Source organism: Plectropomus leopardus, chromosome 7 (assembly GCF_026936395.1).
Source record: "Plectropomus leopardus strain MGB_pleo_1.0 chromosome 7, ASM2693639v1, whole genome shotgun sequence".
Lineage (NCBI taxonomy): Eukaryota > Metazoa > Chordata > Actinopteri > Perciformes > Serranidae > Plectropomus > Plectropomus leopardus.
Window position 1 is genome coordinate 9,782,523 of NC_142182.1, and position 26,600 is coordinate 9,809,122.

General features: G+C 42.1%; 1 protein-coding gene across 7 annotated transcripts in view; it reads left to right on the top strand.

Moving 5' to 3' along the window:
- The first annotated feature begins 506 nt into the window (after positions 1-506).
- The window catches only part of pclob (piccolo presynaptic cytomatrix protein b), a 76,087-nt gene continuing 49,993 nt past the window's right edge, over positions 507-26,600 (top strand). For all 7 annotated transcript variants that reach the window (XM_088079863.1, XM_088079865.1, XM_088079864.1 and 4 more), the window contains exons 1-11: positions 507-640; positions 3,671-4,952; positions 6,577-7,419; positions 10,190-10,903; positions 10,997-11,887; positions 12,393-13,367; positions 14,042-14,983; positions 15,315-16,154; positions 17,247-18,497; positions 19,179-20,399; positions 20,831-21,883. In XM_088079863.1, coding sequence (XP_087935989.1) covers positions 3,936-4,952; positions 6,577-7,419; positions 10,190-10,903; positions 10,997-11,887; positions 12,393-13,367; positions 14,042-14,983; positions 15,315-16,154; positions 17,247-18,497; positions 19,179-20,399; positions 20,831-21,883 — 9,747 coding nt within the window. In that variant the 5' untranslated portion in view covers positions 507-640; positions 3,671-3,935. The remainder of the gene's footprint in view (positions 641-3,670; positions 4,953-6,576; positions 7,420-10,189; positions 10,904-10,996; positions 11,888-12,392; positions 13,368-14,041; positions 14,984-15,314; positions 16,155-17,246; positions 18,498-19,178; positions 20,400-20,830; positions 21,884-26,600) is intronic.

The following is a 26,600-nucleotide window of genomic DNA, read 5'->3' on the forward strand; positions in this document are numbered from 1 at the left end:
TACATAGCAAATCTTTTTAAATTTATTTTGGATTTTTTTTCTAAACACAAATGTATTGCAAAGGTGGCAATCTGAATTAGTACAGGTGCTTGTTTTCAACATAGTGCTGGAGGGCCCACTCTCTATGGACCCCCTCACCTTATGGGCCCCAGTGCAACTGCCCACCTACACTGTCTATATTTACTCCCCTGAGCCTATAATGTCAAATGCAATTCAAAGCAAACTGAATACATCCGATATCACTCTTATGGCTCATCACACTTGGGGCTAAAATCACATTAGCCCTCTTTTTTTCTCATGATCACTGCAGTGACATTTCAAATATGTCAGCAGTCCCTGAGAAAATGTGCAACACATCACGCAGGATGGTAAATCTTAAGGTCTACGACGCTGATAACACGTGACTCTGGGGGTATAAATCGCCCTGTCCCCTTTAATTTCAATTTCCGTGCGTGATATATATTGTGATCACCTGTCAGATGCGGCGCCTGCGCACTGGCGTAGGAGGCGGAGTGGATGCTGATCGCTCGCTATCTGCTGCCCTGTGCCCTCCATCCCTTTGGCGATCAGACACACACGGACGGGGGATATCCGAGGAGCTTTGGGCGAGGACAGGGAGGCAGATCTGCTGTTGTTGAAGGTACAATTTCCTTCGCTTTCATCGGGAAAAATGCCGCGCTTTAGCGTTTGACATTGTGACCGTGGAGGGTGAAGGATGCTCGGCTGCAGGATGGGAGGAGATGAGTAGGGGGGACACGGAGCGGAGAGCAGATTCGGGAGATGCCACCGATGACATGGCTTTTGACGGGTTTCCTTGCGGATTTAGGTTGCTTTTAAATCAATCCGGATTGTACAACATTTAGACTTTTCTAAAATCTGTACAGTCTGCTGGCCAAGGGCACTCAAATGGGTGATAATGTGGGTTTTTTATATGTCACGAGTGTGCACGGAGCTGTCATTACCTCGTACCCTTTGCGGACCGACACATTATCGGTTTTAAAGTGGTCGTGCGTAATGTATGCTGCTTTTTCATTACGGTAAAACGCTGTGGATACACTTAACCGCCTTTGGGTGAACCATCGCTGCCAGAGCGTAGAAGCCTACACATTAAATCCTGCTGTTATATATAGAAAAAACTGCTTATCGCACAGCTGGGCAGCCCTCGATGTTGCTTTTGTAAAGTATTCACTTTCCATGCATTATTTGACGGGCCCCTACCCGGATGTGCCTGCAGTTTCTCCAGAGAGAGAGCGCGCGCTAGATTTCCTGTGTTTACTCGTCTCGCTGCTGTAAAACATGTCCTGCATGAGATTTCACACTCCCAGACACTCGGTGCTATTCGGGTAATGAATGACTTGGAAACCAAAAGATGCGTTTAGCAGACGGAGTCTTTGACGTTGGAAAAAATATAGTAAGACCCCCTAGCATGGTGGTTTGAATTTGGATTTGTAGTAGCCGGGTGCATCGAGGGAGCGATGTCCGCCTCCTGTGTTGCACATTGCTCTGTATTGTATCGCTGGCTGAAAGGGATCTCTGAGGTTTGTGTTCGCTGTGATCAACAGAGCGGCGCTGACCCTCTCCATGGTCCTGAAAGCAACAGTCGGAGCGGAGTAAATCAAAGTGAGGCTGAATCACTGACGCCTTTCTCCGTATAGAGGCGACGATTGCTATGCAAATGATCATCGTAGCATCCGAGGTAGAAGTAAATTTTATTTATCACGCGCTGTGGTGTGCAACAGATGCAGCCTCCTCACATTTACATGTGTATTCAAACGTGAAGCGTTTTGATTTATTGTTATTTACCAGTACAAATGAAAATCAGACAGTTCAACAACAGTTTGCACCTTATGCAACCCATCAGACAATTTCAAAAAGCCAGCAAGAGAACTAGCAAGTGAAAAAAAAACATACAACAAAAGCAAAAATAGCATCAACAGCACCTACCAAAAAACAAATAAATAAGCATTTAATTGAACTTATTGCCATCAGGGCAATATTGTACTCCTCCGTTTGCTAAAATCAGAGCTAAGTTTTCATTTGTTCCACAAGCCATTATGTTTTTAAATCGATGATGCACTAGCTCCTTATTCGACATGCACTGTAGCCACTTTTCTTGGTCTCACAAGATGCCCATCTGGTCTGGTATGTTCCCTGCCATGTAGTACTTGAAATAACATACGGTATGAGTATGTTTGTCATCTTTATGTTTGTTTGCTGATATTACTGGTATGACTTTTAGAATTTCAGTAGGGGTATGGTATGGTGACTTTGTGTTTGTGAGCTTAATATGCCCTTGTGATATGCTGCAAACCGATTTCCCCACAGGGTCAATAAAAATATATATATCTTAAATAAATAAAATAAATATGTAAATAAATAAATGAATAAATAGGAGGGTTAATCTTACAGATCGTAAACTTGCTATTCTACTGTCGAAAGTGCATATACTGTGAGTCTAATTGCATGCTTTATTGAAGTAAAGCATTTTAACGTGGTAACTATTGTCTTTAGGACATGGTTGGTAAGATGGGTGACCATACCGAGTAATACTCATCCACTGAGCCTTTATTCATATAATTATTATTTTCAAGTTAATCTATTTTCAACAGTGCATCAGTCCAGTTACAAACATCCACTTAATATGTTGTAGGTCAGATAATCTTGACAAAACCCGTTATACAGAGTACAGGGTCAGGCTGAATATAAACTTTGGTCACAGCACAAATCTTCTCAATTACTTCAGTCCCAAACTCTTGAACAGTCACAAATTCCCATAACATGTAAATATGACCATTTGCTAAACGAGCATTTTCATCAGGTGCAGTCAGTCATAATCCCGACCTTCCACATCTTATCAGGAGTCAATTTTTTCTGTTGTAAAATGTGTAGTGTACAGATTTAAATAAAGACTAGATAAGGCAAAGCAGCTTTATTTGTATAGCACATTTTATACAAGAGGGCAATTCAAAGTGCTTTACAGAGGATTAAAATATAAAACATAGTAAAGGATACAGATTTACAATAAAAGAGTAAAGAGATAGGATAATAGAGGTAATATTAATTACTAAATGATTTACAATTTTTAAATGAAAATCATAAAAAAACTGCAAATGTGCAGACAAGAGGTGCAAAGATAAAAATTAAGGTAAAGCAACGTTTTTAGCTGAAAGTTGTCGGGCTTGTTTAACATCATCTGGTAGATTTTTTCAGGTTTTGTTGCTTGATAACAAAACATTGCTTCACCATGTTTCTTCTAACTCTTGGGACCGTCCATAGACTAACTCCAGATTTCCTGAGGGTCCTAGAAGGTTGCTATGTAACAAGCATGTCAGAAATAAATTTGGGCACTGAGCCACATTTTACAATATTTTGTATGTGGTGCTACCATATCAGAGATTGTAATTCTTTCTCAATATGCATAAACAGGGAAAAAAACCCACCTTAGACACTTAGTCATTGCATGAGTGACATTATGTTTCCTCTGTATTCATTACACTTTAGTACGGTGCTGCAGCAGTAGGTTTTTATTTTGTCTTCCAGATAGCATATTAGCTCAGACACTACTGCAAGTGTGGTTCACAAATTCACTCGCTCTCTTTCATTATCTCTCCCTCTTGTCTTGTTCTCTGTCAGTTCACACTTCCTCTTTGTCTGTTTCTCATGCATTTAGGAAGTCTGACGTAGATGCCGAGCCAGAGGAGAGCCCAGGGAGCAGCAGCAGCAGCAGCAGCAGCAGCAGCATTGGGGCTATAGATGCCCTCTCCACAGCTCCGGCCCCAGCCCCCCTCCAGGCCTCTGTGGGAGAGCCAGGACAGAGAGGAGACAGCTCCTGCTCTGACTCCGACAGTCCTGTAGAGTCCAGCTCCTGCGAGGAGGACGAGGAGGAGGAGGAGGAGGAGGAGGAGGAGGAAGAGGAGGAGGACGAAGACCCCACCATGTTCTCCTCCAAATTCCTAAGCGGGGCCAACCCGCTTAATGCCATGTCCTCTGCTGTGAATAAGTTTGGTTTATTCGGAGACGATGGGGAGGGGGATAAGAATAAGAGCGCACCCTCCCAGCAGGGGGTGAAACCACCTGGAGAGCAGCAGCCAGGAGCAGGCCCTGGCAAAGGCCCTCAACAGCAGCAGGGACCGCAAAAATCAGGCCAGGCACCCCCTATGCAAAAGGGCCAGCCTCCCCCTAAACAAGGATCACCACAGCTGCATGGGAATGGACAGGCTGGACCCCCAAATAAGCCCGGGGGGCAGCAACCCACTCCAAAGGCAGGGACACAGCCTGAAGGCCAGCAGGCACAAAAAAATCAGCCTAAGGGCCCACCACAGCAAGGTTCACCTAAGCCCGGAGCTCAACAACAGATTGTGACGAAGAGCGGAGCTCAACCGGGATCTCCAAAGGCATCATCACAACAGCAGGTGCCACCTAAGACTGGGATACAACAACAAGCGCCTGCTAAGACTGGTGCACAGCAGCCACCACCTGCAAAGACTGGGGTGCAAGAGTCTCCAAAGGTTGGCTCACAGCAAGGGGCACCCAAAGTAGGACAGCAACAACAGGGGTCACCAAGAATCGGACAACAACAGGGCTCACCTAAACTTTCACAGCAACAACAGGGTCCCCCTAAAGTTGCACAGCAACAACAGGGCTCATCCAAGGTGGGGCAGCAACAGCAAGGCTTCAGGACTACATCTCAGCAGCAGTCCTCTGATAAGCCTGGGCCTCAGAAACAAGGGCCCAAAGGACCTGGTACACCTGACCTGTCCCGAGCTGGATCTTCATCACCTGGAACAACCAAAGCCGGATCTCAGTCAAAAGCAGCAACCAAGTCTCTTTGCCCCGTGTGTAAAACAACAGAACTGAATATCCACACCAAGGAACCACCAAACCATAAAACCTGCACACAGTGTAAAACTGAAGTGTGCAGCTTGTGTGGCTTCAGCCCACCAGATTCTGATGTAAGTAGTGGCTTAGTGTTTTCTTATGATTCATTTTTTTCAGATTCAGGGCTGTCAGTGTTTTAAGTATTCATTGCGATGCGATTAATGTTCGTCACGGTAATTGCCGTAATTTCTATCTTTAGGAGCTTTTACTGGGCTGAGTTTTAAAGCTGATGATACTGGTATCATATGAAACTTGACCACCTAAGAAATCCAGTAATATCATGCCCATGTCATGCTAGCTCCAAAAGTTGGGCTAAGTTTTGGCAAAAAAATGGCATGACCTCAAGATATCTACATGAAAATGGGTTCTGTGGGTACTCATGAGTCTCCCTTTACAGACATGCCCACTTTATGCTAGCCCTGTGCATTTTTTGCTATCATTTGATACCCAATCAAGACAGGCTGGTAAGAATTGCTTTACCTTGTCAATATGGAAATTCAAATGTTTTGAAATGCAAAATAATGGAATTGAAAACGTGATTTAAAAAAAAAAAGAAAATGTGATTACTCACAATTAAGTACAGAAATTCTGCTATCAATCGCAGTTTCAAAAATGATTCATTTGACAGCCCTAATTTTGTTATGACTATATTTTTTCTGCTATTTCATGTCTGAAAAGCATAAATTACATCCTGTACCTTTTGTTATTAATACGGTTCTCTTTAAACAATTTTGTGTAGTGTGTGCCTACCTTTTTTCTCTGATAACTTAACATCCAGACTTTGTGGAGGGTTTTACTGGGAGCCGAATTATCAGCAGAGGTCTCTCCATCATCATCGGTTAAACTAGTAAAAACACTGAATAAAGCAGTTTCATGGTAAAATGATGTTTAAATGATGGTTTTGTTGCAGAGGGGCTGCTAACTACAGTGGCTAGCACAAAAACAAACTGTTCTGGGTAGGAACATAGTGTTTTCCATGGATGAGGACCTGCTCCCCATGTAGATATAAACAGTTCAGTCTAAGATAATGAAAATAAAATGATTCTCATTTTCTTCATTTTCACCAAAGAAAACAAATGTATTATATAATTTTACATTTCTGCCAATATATCCTCCCAAATCCCACACCCTGGACCTTTAAGATAAAATGATCAATTACGTTGGCATGGCCAAATTGGTGTTCATTCTCATAGGTTATAGCATTAATTTGTGATGTCACTTAACCCGTTCAGAACCCAATTATGTTTTGTCAGTTCCAATGAACGAAGAATCTTGCCATATAGTAAAACGTCCTCGATTTCTGAAGTATTTCCTGAACTCTGAATATTCTGTGAACATAATCCATACAATGCAAGCCGATTGTATCACTAGAAAATCAAATCTGAACAGTATTCTCCTATTTGATATGTTGAAGTATTATACTGTCTGATGTTTATAAATTATGTATTTTATCTGTATGATTATATTTTAAACATGCCCTGCTCTTCCCCCTTTCTTGGGGGGTTTGGCTCTTCAGCAGTCCACTGTAGAGAATGTAAAGTACTATGATTGGCTTTTAGACATCTGTTCGTTTAGGTTGTGTCAGATGACAGTAGTCATAGTTCTAGACGGGGCATCTTAACAGGTTAACTAATTTTTTAAACTCTGTGCATTCCTATGTCTTAATTGTCAAAATGTATCTTTCTTTTTTTTAAACAGGGGCGAGAATGGCTTTGTCTTACCTGTCAGGTACAGAGAGCTCAAGGAGCCTCTGAACCACCGGGACCTTCCATTAAAAAGCCCACGCCCAACAAAGTTCCTGCTGCTCAAAACCAGACACCGTCTCCTCCTGCACCTGTCAAAAAAGAGACGTCAGCGCCAGGTTCACCTCAGAAAATGCAGTCAACATCGGCAAAAGTGCCAGTCAAAGGCGAAGCTGCCAAAGGACCAGAAAGTAAAAAACAGGCCAGCCCAGCTTCTGTTCAGAAAATGACACCTGAGACCCAGAGGACATCAGGGCCTCAAAAACCAGACCAGACTAGTCAAACTGGACGCAAGCAAAGCAGTGCACACCAGGAGTCAGGAGGTTTGTTTGGCTTCGGTGGTGCTAAAACTGAAGCTGCAAAGCCCGAAGAGTCAGTGACTGGGAAGATGTTTGGCTTTGGTTCCTCCATTTTCAGTTCTGCATCTACTTTGATCGCCTCAGCTGTTCAGGATGAGCCGAAAACAACACCACCACTTTCACCCAAAATGCAGGCTACAAAGGAGACCAAACCAGCACCAGCTGTTCAAAAGCCTGTGCAAGACAAGAAACAAGAGCAGCCCCAGCTGGCAAAGGCTAATCTAGCAGGACAGGTCAAGGTGGACAAAGCTCCATCGGAGTCTCCAAAGGCAGCAGCAGCTTCCCATAATGTTCCCAAAGGAGGTCAATCCACATGTCCGCTGTGCAAGGTGGTGCTCAATATGGGCTCGAAGGATCCTCCCAACTACAACACCTGCACTGACTGCAAAAGCATTGTCTGCAACCAATGTGGATTTAACCCCATGCCAAATGTCAATGAGGTAAGACATGTATTGTAATATTATATATTGATTAAATTAGGTAACAAATGAATGAATCAAGTATTGAAGAAGGAGCAAAGAAAAGGAAAGATTTTATTTTTGACCACTACATCATTTTATAATTTTGAAAGCAAATTGCTTTTGTTTTCCCAAGTTATCAGTATCACAGTGTCTGTCTGCTGGTTCAGATACATTACTGTCTCTAAAGTGTTCATTACTAAAGCCTGGTATATACTGTGCAAATTTGGACTGTCTCAGATAAAAAATGACTAACACGAAAGAAATGTAGTAATATCTTTCGTTGAGGCTCTTAAACGATTGATTGACCTCAATAGACATACATCATAACCTGCCAGTAAGCGCTGTCATCGTCTGCACACATCAAACTTGATGTTGAACCCAAATTTAATAGATCCATGTCGCACAGTGTAGCTTGCTCTAAACTTATATGATTGCATAAATCTCACAGTCTGCAGAAGGCTTTAGATACAGAACTGTAGCATGCTAATGATACTTGTAAATTAAGTCCTTGAGGCTGTTGAGTATCCTTTTGATGTTCAGAGTGGTCATTTGGAGTGTTATTCTCCAATGGTTTAACTTGTTTACATGATGAGATGACATGGCAGCCATCATTATCAGGTTACAGAATTCAAGTCCAGCTTATGACAGAGGCATGTTTTAGAAATATGTTTTTCTTACGAAATTGTATGTAATTAGAGTCTTTTTTCTGGACAGACCTGCAAATGCCGTCAATATTTAATCCTCAGACTGAAGTTGCAAAGCTGTGAGGCCATTTTCATTCCATATCCTACCCTCAGTGCCTCGAGTCTCTTAACAGTGAGACGACTATGTGTCAGACGCTTTGGTCAGATCTGGCAGAAGAGGCCGACATTCACATGAAAAAGCCACTCCACACCCCTCTGGTGTCATTGTCCTTTGCTTTAGTATTACAGCTTTTAGAAGGAAAAAAAATAGTGCCATGAATAACAGTTTTTTGGGGGTTATTATGTCACCATAACTGCATGGTTCCCATGGTCAAGAAAAACCTGGAACACATTTTCCAGGCCTGGTCAAAAGTCATGGAATTAGTCAAAACAAAGGCTATCAAATTATTATTTTTTTTAAAATTGCAATTAATCACATAATTCAATAGTTAATTGTGATTAATTGCATTTTATAATCGCGTTTTCATTTCCATTGTTTAGCATTACAGACCATTTTTCAAGCTCATACAAGATGAAGCAATTCTAACCAGATTGTCTTCCTTGTCAGAAATCAAATAACAACAAAAAAACTGCATGGGACTATCATAACGTGGGCATGTCTGTAAAGGGGAGACTCATTGGTTCCCACAGAACCCCTTTTCATTCAGATATCCGGAGGTCAGAGGTCAAGGGGCCCCTGTTAAATGGCTATGCCTTTTTTTGATCGCCAAAATTTTACCTAAATTTGGAGTGTTATTCCACCTCCTCATCAGGAAGTTAGCATGACATGTATGGTACCACTAGATTCCCCAGGTTTTCTTGTTTAATATGATACCATTATCATCAAAATTCAGCCCAGTACAGTCTCTTAAAGACAGCAGTGAATTTTCCAATTAGAAAATTTAATCGCATTGCACAGCCCTAGTAAAAAAACATTTTAAAAAGTTGGGAATTTTGTTGTGTGTAATGGAAATGTTACTTTTTTTTTTGGATAATTTCCATGTAACATAATAGCAAATTTGTTTTCTGTAGCTGTTGATTTAATGTTGCTGTGTGTGTGTGTGTGTGACATTTTGTTTACCATCACATATGTTTCTTTGTTTGAAAAATCATGGACATTTTTTTCATGAAAATATGTGGGAACCCTGATTGTTAAATATAAATTTTGAAGACAATTGATCTGCAATTTTTGGAGAACAGTTTTTTTAATGGGTTTACAAAGAGGAGAGCCTTACTTTACTTTACTTACACACACACACACACACACACACACACACACACACACACACACACACACACACCTCATGGGGATTGTCTTGTAGGGAATACCAAATACAAGGTAAATGGGCATGGCATACAAGAGCACAAAGAATTTGACACTTGACTCTGTAATTCAATGCACAGTTAGCAGGCTTCCTTGCCAAGGACAGTCCAAGGGCTACTTGATCTTGTGTTAGTGCTGAAACTAATGGCCAAAACAGTGTTCAGGCTGGAAAGATCCTTCAGTGCATTTTACAAGTGCTCTGTGAAAGTGGACGTTTTAACATGTATAGTCTAAACTTTGGCAGTTGATAGTTGAAACATTGGCAGGACTGTCACTTGGCTTACTTTTTTATAAGCTTTTCAGCACTTCTGTGATGACAGAATTAGTCGATTAAATTAAGCACATTTAATGAAATACAAACATCTGAAAGGCAACTCTCTTAAATACTGCAGTAAATAGTGGATGTTACCAAAAGCATAAACAAGGACCAAGCTGTGTGGTGTGTTTATCACATCATACAACTAATCAAAATTACACATGCCTCATTAGTCCCAATATTTGGAGTTACTAAGTCCTGTTTTCATCTAAATTGCTGTCGTATTCAACAGTGCATGCTCACTGTATTCCACTCTGTGTGTTTGTCTGTGTGTTTGTCTGGGTGTGTGCGTGTTTGCAATTTCTGTTCAGAATAGGGAACCTCAACTTCTAGATTTGTTTTTCTTTAGTTTACAGATTTTATTATAATTTGTTGTTATTAAAATATGTGCATGTGTAATTTCTTTGTTTTGGTTTTTTGTTTTAGGGAAAAGAGTGGCTCTGCCTGAACTGTCAGGTTAAACGAGCTGTCAGTGGAGTTGAACCTCAGAAAGACACATCAGCCAATGCACTACAAAAGACATCTGCACCAGGCTCTCCTCAGAGGAAAGTATCCACACCTAAAGGACCAGACAGTCATAAACCGGCCAGCCCAGCTCCTGGTCAAAAAACTGGTCCACAAAAACAACCCGACCAGACAAGCCAAACTACACAAAAGCAGGGAAATGCCCCTGCAGCTCCAAAGCAGGAGTCAGGAGGGTTCTTTGGTTTTGGCGGTCCTAAAAGTCAGCCTGATGATGCAAAGCCTGCAGTGGCTGGGAAGATGTTCGGTTTTGGTTCGTCCCTCTTAAGCTCTGCATCTTCTTTGATCACATCAACTGCTCAGGATGAGCCCAAGGCTACACCACCGCTTTCTCCCAAAATGCCTGCTGCAAAGGACCCCATATCCCCCACTGCCAAGAAACCAGAACAGGAGAAGAAACCAGAGCAACCCCAGCAGGCCAAGGGTCCTCCATCTGAGCCGCCAAAGAAAGCATCAGCCCCTCCAGTTGTTTCCAAAGCAAGCCAGTCTAGTTGTCCTCTCTGTAAACTGGAGCTCAATGTGGGCTCTAAAGATCCTCCCAACTACAACACATGTACTCAATGCAAAAACACTGTCTGTAACCAATGTGGATTTAACCCCATGCCAAATGTTAAAGAGGTAAGATAAGAGTATGATTGATTACTTGAAAAATGGTTGTTAGATTGCTTTTAACACTGATTCTAATTTTATCAACTGTTTGCTCTAATATAGGTGAAGGAGTGGTTATGTCTCAACTGCCAGATGCAGAGAGCTCTGGGAGCATCTGAACCTCCAGGAACTCCCATGATGAAGGCATCACCGAATAAAACCCCAGCACCTGCCAATGCCATAAATAAGGAAACCCCCCCTCTAGATAAATCTCAAAAGAAAGACGTTCAAAAACCTGCCGAATCTAAAATTAAGGAGACCTCTGCACCAGGCTCCCCTCAGAGGAAACCATTAACACCAGCAGGGCAGCCAGCAAAGGCTGAGGTCCCGAAGGGACCAGAAAGTCAGAAACAGGTCAGCCCAGCTCCTGGTCAGAAAACTCCACAGGAGAGCCGGAAGACAGGTCCTCAGAAACCACCAGACCAGACAAGCCAAACTGGACGTAAGCAGAGTAATACTACCTCAACTACACAAGAGGATTCTGGAGGGTTCTTTGGATTTGGTGGTTCTAAACCTCAATCAGAAGCCGCAAAGCCTGCTGAATCCCTGGGTGGAAAAATGTTTGGCTTTGGTTCCTCCATCTTCAGTTCTGCATCCACTTTGATAAACACAGCTGTGCAAGATGATTCCAAAACGACACCCCCAGTTTCTCCCAAGATGCCTGCCGCAAAGCCACCCAAATCACCTCTTTCACAAAAACAAGAGCAAGAGAAGAAACTAGAGCCCAAGACCTCTCCATCACATCAAGCCAAAGCAGAAAAAGCTCCATCAAAGCCTCCAGAGGATGCAGCTGCATCCCCAGCTGTTCGAAAAGCAGGCCAGTCCAACTGTCCGCTCTGCAAGGTGGAACTCAACTTTGGCTCCAAGGAACCTCCCAACTACAACACCTGCACACAGTGCAAGAACACTGTCTGTAACCAATGTGGATTCAATCCAATGCCAAACGAATCAGAGGTAATAAGAGCAAAGATGGCAAACTTCCTAAATTTACTTGGAAAGTACAAAAAACACAAAATGATGAAGGGTAAAAGTAACATATGAGAGCCCAGAATTGAACAGGAATACACCAGGAATTCATTAAAGAACATATTTTGACAAACAATTAAATTTCGCCACTTCACAAGGGCTGCACCCACATAAACACCATTCCTTCCTCAGAGTCCAGAACCAAGATTTTGGACTCTGATGAAGATGCATTGCACGTCAAAACGTTAGTTGTTTGTACCTTATGAAATATGTAAGTTAATTGTGTTCACCAGTATTTTCTTTGTGCAGTCCTTGTGAAGCGACCCATTGAGTTGTTTCTTCCATATTGTAAGCACCAACCTCCGCCTGTGGATGGGCTAGTGCAAGAGATTACTTTAACTCTAATATTTTAACATTGTGTGATTGCATGCAGCTATTGTAAATGTTTCATGTTGTAATTCATGTTTTAACTGAACGTATTTTCTTTCTGCAGGTAAAAGAATGGCTATGCCTGAACTGTCAGATGCAGAGAGCTCTTAGTGCATCTGAACTCACAGGACCTCCTATGAAACCTCAAAATGCAGCCAGCAAAATGTCTCCTGTACATCAGAAGATAACAGGACCTAATCAAGTGGAAACTCAAAAGAAGGAGTTATCTAAATCTGATGCTCCTTCAAAGATGGAGACTCCAGTGCCTAATGCAGTTGAAAAGAAAGGGAGTCCCACACCTGGTTCTCCACAGAAGACACAGGCTGCAGCAGCAACACAGGCAACTAAGGCTGCTAAAGGACCCGAGCATGACCCCAAGGCTACCCCAACTCCTGGTCAGAAAACTCCTCTGGATGTCCAGCGGGCACCGGGTTCTCAGAAACCACCTGATCAGGCAAGTCTGTTAAAACAGAGTAAGGTCACTCCAGACACAAAGCAGTCAGGAAACCTGTTTGGCTTGAGTGGTCCTAAAGCAGCGCCTGATGCTTCAAAAACAACAGACTCCATGACTGGAAAGATGTTTGGCTTTGGCTCCTCCATTTTCAGCTCAGCATCCACTTTGATATCATCCGCTGTGCAAGAAGAATCACGCACTACACCACCAGGCTCTCGCAAGATGTCTGCACCAGCACAAGTATCTCCCAAGATGTCTCCTGTTCTCAAGATTTCTCCAAAAAGTACGCCTACTGTTTCTCCCAAAATGTCACCAGCAAGAGAGCCCAAAACTCTTGCTCAGAAACCAGAGCCACAGAAGAAACCAGAAGAATCCCACCAGAGTAAAGAGGACAAAGCTCCATTACAGCCTGCTAAGGCAGCACCAGTGTCCCAAACAACTCCTAATGCAAGCCAGGCCACCTGTCCTCTGTGTAAGGTAGAGCTTAACATCGGCTCCAAGGACGTTCCAAACCATAACACCTGCACGGAGTGCAAGACCGCTGTCTGTACCCAATGTGGATTTACCCCAATGCCTGTGGGAGAGGTAAGTGAAGGAATACATAAACAAGAAATTATGTCTTAATAATCTGTATCCATTTACACTAAAATCAAGATTATAATGTTATATTTAATGAATTTGATTAAGATTGATTTATAAGTAATGATTTTTAATTTTTTATTGATATAAATATGTAAATAATGAATGAATAATAATGAATTTATATGTTGAAATAGATTATTACATCGGTAATGACTTTTTTGTATGACAAAGATAAAAGGAAATATGTAATATATTAAGAAAAGTTTAGGAATTTTAATCAGAGTATAAGTTTAAATCAATAAGGAAGCCGGTTCACTATAAATCAATGACCTATGGAGAAGGGATGGGATTAAATAAGTTTGTACTCCTTCTCACGTAAATACATAAACCAAATCATGGTGTGGCAGTTTCTTTTGCTTTGTGTTGTTCATTGTCTGATTTTTTCTATCTGTCTGCTTGTTTGATTATCTCTCATTTTTACACATTTGAAATAAATTTTCATATCAAATCAATTTTTAAAATTCTATTATTTTTTTTAATCTGTGACCTTTTAATAATCAGCTTATTGACCTGTAGTGCAGTTTGAAGAGTCTGTTCCTCAAAATACTCAGGTTGTTGTGAAATAGTGCTATTCGTAATTCAAAAACAACACATAACTGGTGTCTCCTGTATTTTAGGTAAAGGAGTGGCTATGTCTTAACTGCCAAATGAAAAGAGCAGTTGGAGCATCTGAGCCACCGGGGCCTCCCTCATTGAAGTCCCAAACATCACCGAGTAAAGTTCCTTCACCTGCTGCAGGCCAGTTGAAGGATTCCTCCAAACAACCTACGCCTCAGAAGAAGGACAGTGCAGGCCCTGCTGTACAAAAGGAGACCCCTGAAGTAGCCTCACCACAGAGAAAACAGTCTACACCATCAGTGCAATCCGGCAAACCTGAAGCTGCTACTGTACCATCGAAACAGGCCAGCCCAGGACCTGATCATAAAACACCACAGGAAATACAGAAGACAGGCCCCAAGAAGCCACCAGATCAGGCAAGCCAACCTGGAGAAAAGCAACCCAATGCTGCAAAGCCTGCAGAGACCGTAACAAATAAGCAAGGTGAACGTAAGCAGAGCAATGCCGCAGCAGCGACACAGCAACAGTCAGGAGGCTTCTTTGGTTTTGGTGGTGGTAAAACTCAACCTGATGCTGCTAAACCGGCAGAGTCTGCAGCTGGGAAAATGTTTGGCTTTGGTTCTTCCATCTTCAATTCTGCTTCTACTTTGATAACTTCAGCTGTTCAGGATCAGCCCAAGACTCCACCTGTTTCCCCCAAGATGTCTCCTGCAAAAATGGTCAAGACCCCAAGTACCCAGAAGCTGGAGCAGCAGAAGAAAACTGACCCATCCCAGCAGACCAAGACACCTCCACCAGGACAGGCCAAAGTCCCATCAGAGCCTCCAAAGTCTGCAGCAGCTTCCCAAGCCACTGTCAAACCAGGCCAGTCTACCTGTCTGCTCTGTAAGGTCGAACTAAACGTTGGGTCCAAGGATCCACCGAACTACAATACCTGCACAGAATGCAAGAACACTGTCTGTAACCAGTGTGGATTCAACCCCATGCCAAATGAAACAGCGGTAAGACACGAGAAAACAAATATTTCCTTTAACAATTTCTTTTACATTTGACTGCAGGCAGACTGTAAAAAATTACACCACATTTAATATTTTTTGGAAAAGGTCCCTGGATGGCTCTTCGTTGTTTTCAAATTATGCATGGCTCCATTCATTATTTTCTGTGAATATTAAACATCAAGATCCTCATTAACTCTTTGTTACTAGATTTATAGCAGCCGCTGAAATACAACAAAATACTTACTGCCTTACATGAATGCAAAACATAATTCTAAATAGATTACCAAACTTATAATACTAAAACCTATTTTATATGTCTTTTTTGTTTTTTTAGGTGAAGGAGTGGCTGTGTCTCACCTGCCAGATGCAGAGAGCTCTAGGAGAAACACAGCCCCAAAGAGTCCCTTCTGTCAACTCTCAGTTACCTTCAAAGCCCCAAAAGAAGGACATCATCAGCCCTGCTGAACCTGAGAAGAAAGATTCACCTCAGAGGAAACCATCTGTTACACCTCAGCCAGCTACAGCTGAAGCTGCTATTAAGCCAGAGGGTCAAAAACAACCCAGCCCAGTTCCTTCTCAGAGGAAGCCGCAGGAGCCCCAGAAATCACCGACTCCAATGAAATCACCAGACCAGACAAGGCAAGGCGAACGTAAGCAGAGTAATGCCGCAGCAGCGATACAGCAACAGTCAGGAGGCCTCTTTGGTTTTGGTGGTGGTAAAACTCAACCCGATGTTGCTAAACCGGCAGAGACTGCAGCGGGGAAAATGTTTGGCTTTGGTTCTTCCATCTTCAGTTCTGCTTCTACTTTGATAACCTCAGCTGTTCAGGACCAGCCCAAGACTACACCACCTCTTTCCCCCAAAATGTCTCCTGCAAAAGAGATTAAGTCCCCAAGTGCCCAGAAGAAAGAACTACAGACAAAGGAAGAACAACCTCAGCAAACCAAGGTACCTCCAGCAGTACAAACTAAAGTGGACAAAGCTCCATCAGAGCCTCCAAAGGCTGCAGCAGCATCCCAAGCCACTGTCAAACCAGGCCAGTCTACCTGTCCACTCTGTAAGGTGGAACTCAACATGGGGTCCAAGGATCTGCCGAACTTCAATACCTGCACCGAATGCAAGAATACTGTCTGCAACCAGTGTGGATTTAACCCCATGCCAAATGTGTCAGAAGTAAGTAAAGATGTGTGTATTAATGATGTGCATTACATATAGTATCAGCAGCATATATATTGGTTTTAATTAGGGATGCACGATAATATTGGCACATCGTCGGTATCAGCTGATGTTGGCTTTAAAATGAAATACCGGAATCAGTCAACGTCCTGATTTCTGTTGATATCACAAACCAATTTTTTTTTAATTATTATTTTATTGTCAAAGTGAACATGTACAAAACATCAACCCTAAGTTGATGTATTTTATTTGCACAATGAATAAATATTACATATATTGAAAAGAATATTATTTTATACCTCCATTATCATGATAAAGTACGCATAACATAAAGTTAATTCCACTACAGAATAGACTTGATGATCCCATTGATTAGGTAAGAAAAAGAAGAGGAAATATTGGCATGGGTTAACAGCCAAATTAGTTGTTATATATTGGCATATCGGATATCTGCAAAAAATCTAATATCCTGCATCCCTAGTTTCATTTCACATTGAAAATATGTATCGGCCTAAAATAAAATATAGAACTGCAGGCATGCCACCTTTCATTCATCCAGTTGAATCGAATTTGGCTATTCAATACAAATATTCGAAGAGTCATTTTCTTTTCCATACAAACTTTTTAAACTTTGAATGGGTTCTGCGGTATGCTGATAGTAAACAAGCTAACGGTGCTAATGACGTATTGCAAATGTGCAACAACATTTTTACTGACACTAGATTTCAACAAAAGCCAGAGACTGTATTGTATTAAGTTGCTGTGAGCTCTAAAATCACCACTTCCTCACCTTACAGTGCGGTCTCTCTCTATCTGTTTGTGCCGCTGCCTGCATGTCCCCAGCTGCAAAGTGTAGTGTGAAAGTCAAAAGCACTCACTTCACCGTAAACTCTGCAAAACTGCATAGAAAAAAAAATGCTGCTTGACTTAAAGCAATCTCAGTTGACTGAGGGTGTCCAACTGATGATTCGAGCCTCCAAATTTCAAGGGGCAGCCCTACTATGATGTTATTGTATATACCCTAATGTTTACACTCAAAAAGACTATTAATCATTTGTAATAATTATAATAATAATTTATTTTTCTTAGATGAAGGAGTGGCTGTGTCTGACATGTCAGATGCAAAGAGCGCTCAAAGCAGCCGAATCAGTGGAGCCTCCAATGATGAAACCCCAAGCAACACCCAACAAAGAGCCCACACCTGCTGCTGCCCAGAAAGACGCCACTGCCAATCAAAAGAAAGACATTGTTTCTACACAAAAAGCAGAAGTGCCAGAAAAAGATCAAAGGGACAAGCCAACACCAGGTGCACCACCAAAGAAAGAGGAAACTAAACCCTCATCTCAAACGGACATAACCAAAACATCAACCACTGCCTTACCACCTGCAAAAGAGATCCCAGGTACTGTTCCAGCCCCAACAAAAGAGGAGAAAACTGTTTCAGCACCTACCAAGGAGGTTCCAATCCCCACTGCACCTCCTGTTAAAGAGACCACAGCTGTAGTTTCGGACCTGAGTAAACCACTGCCTGCTCAAGCTCCTCCTGTCAACACTGACATTAAAACTCCTCCCCAAAAGAAAAAGGATATCACTCCACCAGGTTCTCCTGCACCTAAAATAGCAGAAAAGAAAGAAGAGAACGTAGAAATAGTTAAGAAATCAGATGATCAACCAGTCAAATCCTCTGATGGAGCACAGCCCCCTAAATCTCCAAACAAAGAATCAAACTCTGTCGAAGCATCCCCTGCCAAATCTGCTCCTCCAGCAGCAAAACAAACAAATCAGGAATCAGGAGGTTTCTTCAGCTTTGGTAGTCCTAAAACCCAGCGCGCCGCCTCAACGACTGAAGCTGTGACTGGAAAGATGATGGGATTTGGTTCATCCCTCTTCAGCTCAGCATCCACCTTGATTTCATCTGCAGTCAAGGAAGAGTCCCGCACAACACCGCCGAGTTCTCGCAAAATGTCTGCCCCAGCACAAGTCTCTAGCAAAATGTCAGCATCTCCAAAGTCCAGCCCCCCAGTTTCTCCAAGGATGACTACAACAAAGGAGACCAAACCGCCTGTTGCCCAGAAACCGTCTGCAGAGGAGATACCAGAACAACCTCAGCCGGCCAAGGCTCCTTCATCGGAACAGGCCAAAGTGGACAAAGGTCCATCAGAGCCTGCAAAACCAGAAGCTGCCCAAGCTGCTCCCAAATTGGGCCAGTCTACCTGTCCACTTTGTAAGGCCAACCTCAACATGGGCTCCAAAGATCCTCCCAACTATAACACCTGCACAGAGTGTAAAACAGCGGTGTGCATCAAATGTGGATTTAGTCCTATGCCAAGTTTAACAGAGGTAATTAAATTATTAAATACTTCTTGTGAAGTAGATTTCTTTATTCAGCAGTCTTGATCAGCATTATTTATAGGGAAGGCACACATTTATCAGCATTTCTGTAAGTGTTCCAGTGTTACCAAGCAGGCTAATTTTCAACTCTGGTCCTTTGGCAAGACGTTTTTAAACCTGTATAATGTTAAAATTCACATAACGATGGCAGTAGGACACCTTGAAGACAGCAGTAGCAATACCAAACAGAAATTTTCAAGACAGAGCACAAGCAAAACATCAAAGAAACAGTAGAACTTCAGTACAAAACAATATCACAGCAACAACATATGGCTTTTTATCACAAATAGCCGTGCAAGCAGCATGAAGCAATGACACCCAGCTAAACATTACACGCAGACATGCATTGTTGTGCTTTATCTCCACACATCGACTATAGAGTCACTGATTTGAATTTTGGTTGCAATTTTGAAATAGCCATGAATGTAAAATTGTTAGTTGCAAATTGATTCCCCACGTACCCATGTCCTTTTAATTGGATGTCTTTGGAAATTGAAATTTGTTTTTCCAATCTCTTCTTTTATTCCCAGTAAAACAAAGTAATTATTTGAACCAATAAAAGTGCTGTTTTGAGAGTTCACTATTAACAAATGCAAATTATGTTATTCATATTCTGTGTTTGTTTTTCAGGCAAAGGAATGGCTGTGTCTCAGCTGCCAGATGCAGAGAGCACTTGGAGCTTCTGAACCTCTTGGCCTTCCCATGATAAAACCCCAACCTGCCCCAAGCAAAGAGGTCCCTGCCACTACACAGAAGAAAGAGACCCCAAAACCAACTTCTCAGGAAGACGTCCCTAAACCAGCCCCACCCAAAAATGAGGTTGTTGATGTTGCCACAACCAAAGAAACTGAATCCCAGGCCCTTGGTGCACCAACAAAGAAAGTTACCCCTGCAGCTGCTTCATTGCCTGACAAAACGGTTCCATCTGCGACCACAAGCACTGATGTTTCACCAGCTTCACTCAAGCCTTCTGGAGAGACACCCAACGGTCAACCTAATACAGCCCAGCAACAGCCTCCAAAAGCTGTGACTTCAACTGATAAATCTGCTCCTCCACCAGGTCCAGAGGTAGCGAAGCCAACCCCACAACAGCCTCCAAAAACTGAGACTCCGACTGCTAAGTCTGCTTCTCCACCAGGTCCAGAGGTAGCGAAGCCAACCCCACAACAGCCTCCAAAAACTGAAACTCCAACTGCAAAGTCTACTCCTCCGCCAGGTCCAGAGACAAGAAAGCCAACCCCACAGCAACCTCCAAAAGCTGGGACCTCTCCAGCCAAATCTGTGCCACCACCAGCTCAGCCTGAAAAACAGGCATCAGGGGGCTTATTTGGCTTTGGTGGTCCTAAAACACAGCCAACGGCAACAAAGCCTGCTGAGTCAGTGACTGGGAAGATGTTTGGCTTTGGTTCATCTTTCTTAAGCTCTGCATCCACTTTGATAACCTCAGCTGTCCAGGACGAACCAAAAACTACACCTCCAACTCCCCGTAAGATGTCCACAACAACCAGTGTCTCTCCTAGAACAACACCACCAGCCTCTCCTAAAACTGTACCTGCGAAGGACACCAAGCCACCTGCTGCACAGAAAACAGAGGAAAAGAAACCAGATAAACCACAGCAGGAAAAGACTCCTCCAGCAGTACAAGCCAAAGTGGACAAAGCTCCTTCAGAGACCCCCAAGGCACCAACAGACACCCAAGGTGCTCCAAAAGCGGTCTCATCCATCTGTCCACTTTGTAAGGCCAACCTCAACATGGGCTCCAAAGATCCTCCCAACTACAACACTTGCACAGAGTGCAAGACTATTGTGTGCAACCAATGTGGATTTAATACAATGCCAATGGAGACAGAGGTAAATTACTATCCCCCCAGTGTTGTATTTGCTTTAATCACATTTTATTTATTGATTGATTTAAATTAGCAATTTTCTGATTTTTTAACATTGTTTATGAGCACGATTGTGGCAATTCATGATTTGATACAGCATTTTAATATTGTAAAATGATCAGTAGGTTTCAAGATTGAAATAGCTAACATAAATGTTGATGTTGACAATTGTAAGAACATTTTGACTTTTTAAACAAGTATATTTAATGTAATGTCACACAGTGCCACTGAAAAATAATTCCTGACAATGCTTTGATAACTCCATGGTTTGAAAAGCAGGTTTATTCTGGGTTAAGTGATGAAATCACTCTAAATTTGCTCTTTGGATTGTCAAAACACTGTGTTTTTGCTTATTTTTATACAATGACTGATATATTTTATTGCACTTTTTTTCAGGTAAAGGAATGGCTCTGTCTGAACTGCCAGATGCAGAGAGCCCTTGGAGCATCTGAGCCCACTGGACGTCCTGTAGTGAAGCCACAGCCCTTACAGAGCAAGGCTGTTGTTCCTCCTGGCTCTGAACAGAAGGATATACCGACATTAGTCCAGAAGGAGTCTGCAGAATCTACAGCAGTCAAAAAAGAGGTCACTCAAGCACCTCCTCAGAAAAAGGAAACGCCTAAAGCTGAGGGTCCGGTGCCGACTGCAGTCCAAAGGACAGAGACACCACGACGAGGTTCTGTGCAAAAGACACCAGTCCCTCCGGGTGCTGAAAAAGGACGAGACCAGGATGTGTCTGGCCAGCCACAGCCTGTTGGAAAACCCCCACAAGTGCAGCCTTCTCAAACTACAAAGCCGGAGGTCAAGGCAGATCTTCCGAAGCAAGAAGCTGGGAAGCCACCACAGCAGCCCTCAAAATCTGCAACCCCTCCTGCCAAATCTGCACCACCACCAGCACAGCCTGCTAAACAAGAGTCAGGGGGCTTCTTTGGCTTTGGGGCTCCTAAAGTGCAGCCTGCTGCTGCAAAGCCTGCGGAGTCAGTGACTGGAAAGATGTTTGGCTTTGGTTCCTCTATCTTCAGCTCTGCATCTACATTGATAACCTCAGCTGTCCAGGATGAACCAAAAACACCACCTACCCAACGTAAGATGTCAGCTACAGTCTCTCCCAAAGCTACACCTCCAGTTTCTCCTAAGATGCCTCCTGCAAAGGAGACCAAACCACCTGCTGCACAGAAACCAGAGCCCCCTCAACAAGCCAAGCCCGCTCCATCAGCACAGGCCGAAGTAGCCAAACCAGAGCCTTCAAAACCTACCGAAGTGACACAAGTTGCTCCTAAAGCAGAAGTGACAAAAGTTGCTCCTAAAACAGGCATGTCCACCTGTCCACTCTGTAAGGTGGAACTCAACGTGGGCTCCAAGGATCCTCCCAATTACAACACCTGCACCGAATGCAAGAACACCGTCTGCAACCTTTGTGGATTTAACCCCATGCCTCATACAGGAGCGGTAAGTCTAAACTATTTCATTTCAAATGTCACTTTCACATCAGTTTTAAAGATTTGTTTTAATTGGGGGCCTTGAAACATTTTTTCTTGCCATGTTTGTCCACTGAGTTGCTTCATACTCAGTTGACAGGAGTGATTATTATGGGTGTTATTTGTTTTGCTGAACTGCAATGAAGGCACCAGTGTTTAGTATTCATGTCTGATACTGAGCAGCAAAACACTGTTAAGGGTACTTCAGAATGACAGAAGCAGCATACTTTAATTCATACACATTTCAACTCCATTCAGAGCAGAAATAAAGCAAAATACACAGCATTATACATCCATCATATATAAAAAAAAAACTGTAATCAAAGACAGGAAAGAGAGTATACTGCACAAATTATTTAAATACAAAATGTTTTTGTACAAGTTTTGCCTTCATGTCAGTAGTAAAGCACAGCATTGCTCTATGTATAATAAATGGCTTTATGATTTGTGATATGTAACATTCATGTTGTCTTTGTTTGCCCTTCACTAAGCAATGCCATATGAGCATTTGAGCATGTAAATGACAGAGTAGTTTTATAGTTTATGAAACATTTTATTTGATAGCTCTTCTTTATTGAAGAGCGCTATTTTTCATATTATAAAGTTAATGTTCTTTCTGCTGCCCTTGCTGTTTATTGTTTATTCTTGCACTTTCAAGAACACCTTTGGGTTCAAGTGCGCGAGCAATAATATTGATTTTTTTTATACTTACTTACTTTCTGCTTTGTGGAATATTCTTCAACAGTGTTCAGAGTGGAAAAAACTTGGAGATTAGCTGTCATCTTGCCTTTTATATAGGCTGTCATTGCGCCTTTTATTCCTATTAATGATGTAGTACACAATAGGCTGAATTTTACTCCCTTGTTGATTTAATTTCTTGGCAAAAACCATGAATTACAAATATGGTGGAATAATAGATGAAGATGCTGACGGCAGAAAAAATATATGGGGAGGTTGCTTGAATTGGTTTTCAGACTCTTAACAGAGGTCTGTTTGCAGTTAATTAATGTAATCTATTTGAATGATTGACCTACATTGAGAGGTCTCAAACAGAACAACAACAACATACTAAAATGCAGGCTGTGTGTTGGCTGTCAACCGTCCACTGGAGTGGCGCTAGTTATTACGTAACACCTCATGAGAAGTCGGCTTCAGCAGACCGGCAGCGCTGAGAATGTATTAACGTGATTGAGGGTTGTGCAACAGCATTAGTGAGATGGGATCTGCTGCCATAACAGAGCAGGGACCAGGGAATCTCCAGCCCCTGTGAGAGATCTGAGATGGCAAAGCCCTGTGATATGCCAATAAGCAGAGGTGAAACAGATTAAGTCCAACACAACACGGTGCAGTACATTAGGACAGCAGACATTTCCTTTCAGGCCATCTGCTCTCTCACAGATCTGCGGCTCCATATAATTCAACAATTTCCTCCTTTATTTTATGTGGGTGGCAGCAGCACATGTGTGTGCCCGCTTGGTGACGTACCTGCAGGCGGTTGTTGAATGCATGGCTGTAGCCTTTTCATTTCTTGTATGTGAGATGTAGCAATGCTTTTTCTCTCTGAGCAGTCACACTCCCCTGTGTGGTTTTTCTGGTTTTCTGGCAAACAGTGATAGCAGTTAATGCCTTCAATAATTTGTTAGATGGGCTTTGTGAGACCCATCTGGAGTGATTTGGTGAAAACGTTAGAGGCTTTCATTCCTTCTCTTGTAGTTAATTCAGTGGTCAGCTTGAAGATGCTCAAATGACACTGTGCCGCAATATTTTTGTCATGGGTACAAATCAATAATGTGCCATGTTTGTTGTGTTAGTTATTTTTCCAGAGACTTTTCAATAAGGTTGTCTTTGATGCTAATACTTGTAGGGCTGGGAATTATAAAGATATTATACCGTATCAAGATATGAGACCACATATTGTCTTACACAATGGATATGGTTATATCATGATATGAAATAAATTGGGGTTTTCCCCTGATTTAAAGGTTGCATTACAGTAAAGTGATGTGCTTTTCTGAACCTATCAGACATTCTACTTGTTTTAATACTTGCCTTTCCCAACGTTGTCATTATATCTACATTACTAATGATTTTTGACCAAAAATGGAATTGTGTTGATATTTTTTCAAATTAACAATAGTCAATCCTACAATATTGTCACTGCGAAGAGGGAATTTGGTAAAAAACACAACAACAAAAAAAAACATTTATAATGTTCGATTCTGTCCCCCAGTTCTAGCGTGAATGAAGTGCTTTTAAGGAGATTTTAAATAATTAAGATATATATCATGTATTGAGATATAGCCTCAAAATAACCAAATATAATTTTCAGCCCATATTGCCTGGCCCTAAATGCTTTCATAATGTGAGATCCTGTTGAACGGGTCAAAGAGTCATTCAATAAGATAAATATGTAAGAAGACAATTCAGTTAATGTGACCTTTTATTCCATTTCTGGCAATAGTGATTTCCTACTTTCTATGAAAGACAAAGTATTTCTGGCTGACAGCTGTTTGCAAGAGAATGGGGGCAGTGCGTTCTGTTGACTCTCAGTAAACAACAAAAATCATCTCTGTAGTGTGTGAGTGGCTGTGTGCCCCCCTTTTCTTTATTTCCGCCTTTAGTTTGGTTTCCCAGGGACAGATTACCACAAGCTCAGCCCAAATGGCACATTATTGTGGGAAAATAGGATACAAATAGAAGTCGAAGAGATGGGCCTCTTATGTAATGGACACTTCTCACATTTTTCGTGGACACCAGAGAGGGGGAAGAGCCTCGGGGGTAGAGGTTGGATGGCGGAAGGGACAAGCAGGGAAGATTGCTGCTGTGTGTACTGTACAACATAGATTCATTCCTCTTAATAGCTGTGGAAAACAGAAATGACTGAGCCTCAACACCGCTGGACAGGATGAGCCGCCATACTTATTGCTGTCCTATGACCTGCTTTATCCAAAGGGGCTGTCATTGCCGGTTCTCAGTCATAGACGTGTGTGGCCTTTTAGAAATGAAGGGCAGAAATGCCTCCTTTTAAAATATGAAAAGGACTTGTAAGGTTCCCAAGATGAGAGGCAAAGTGAGTGCTGGCAGCAACTCTATCCATTTTTCCTTTTGCCTTTTCTGCTTCAGCTGATGCCATCAAAAGCCTGGGAGTAACTGTTGTCTGATAAGTAGGACACACGTGTGCCGTGCTCTGCCAGCTAAAGCTTTGTGTGTGACAGATGAGACAGCATGAATGATAGTTTCTCATCTCTCAGTTTTTATGCCTCTGCGCCAGCGAAAGCTGAGGCTGGAGGCATCATGTTTTCGGGTTGTTCGATGGTCCGTCTGTCCAGCCGGCCGGCACATTCTTATGAACGCAATATCTCAAGAACACCTTAAGGAAATCTCCTCAAATTTGGCACAAATATTGATTTGGACTTAAAAATGAGCTGGTTAGATTTTGGTGGTCATAGGTCAAAGATCAAGGTCCCTGACCTTGTCTGTCTCACTCTTGTGAAGGCAATATCGCAAGAACACCTCGAGGGATTTTTTTTCAAATTTGCACAAATGTTCACTCTGACTCAACGATGAGCTGATTAGATTTTGGTAGTCAAATGTCAAGGTCACACCGCCCTTGCATTTGTCTCATTTTTGTGAAAGCAGTATCTCATGAACACCTTGAGGTATTTTTTAAAAATTTAGCACAAACATTCACTTGGACTCAGTGATGAGCTGATTGAAGTTTGGTGTTCAGAGGTCAAGGTCACACTGCACCTTGCATAGGTCTCATTTTCTTATATGAAAATTGCATTTAGGGAGTTTCTTCAGTTTTCCACTTGAACTCAAGAATGAACTGATTTCGAATCTGGTGGTTGCAGGGCAAAGTTTAAGGTCATGGTGACCTCCTTAGGTGTCTTTCTTGAAACAGTGCTGATTTCATAGATCATCTGTGTGTAAAGCATCCATGCTTTCACAAACATGAATGTAAACTGTGGTGCAACTTGACTGGTGTGGAGAGGCTTGCAACCGTATATCTAGTTTTTGTTAAAATTTTACCCGAATTTGTACATAAATATTAGTTTATTGTAAGAGCCATTGGAGGAATTATGTCATCAAAGTTAAAAGCAACCGACGAACATCCTATGAAGTTTCCACGAGGGACTGATTCATGACAATATCTCTGACTCACAGGCCCAGCTTTTAGCACCCCAAAGGGAACACTTTTGAAGTCTTTTCATCAACCTCAGAGTTTTTATAATTTTTTTTACACGCCAGGTCTATGTGTGAGATGTTTTCTGCTGTAGGCCAGACACCTTGACTCCATGATAAGGAGGAGACACCCCTTGGTGCTCCTAGTGACAGTGTTAAAAATAGTCCCTCTGAGGAAGAGTTCAAGCACGGCGTACCTGCTGCATCCTCACTCTTTTTTACAGCCTCTTACGGAAATGAGGCTATCATTGCTTAAATTGAATGAGCTCATGATTTAGACTTGATGCTGCATTAAATCATTCTTGAAATAATCTTATTTGTTTATTTATTTGCACATACACATGTATAGAAGAGACAGAAAAAGAAAATTAAAAAGTTTTAACATTGTGCAGGAGAGGTTAGATGGAGATACGGAGATATGGAGATACCTCCCCTATTAAGTACCTATAATCACTGAAAAACACAAAGAAAGATAAAGACAAAGATTGCATAATTGTTCAAAA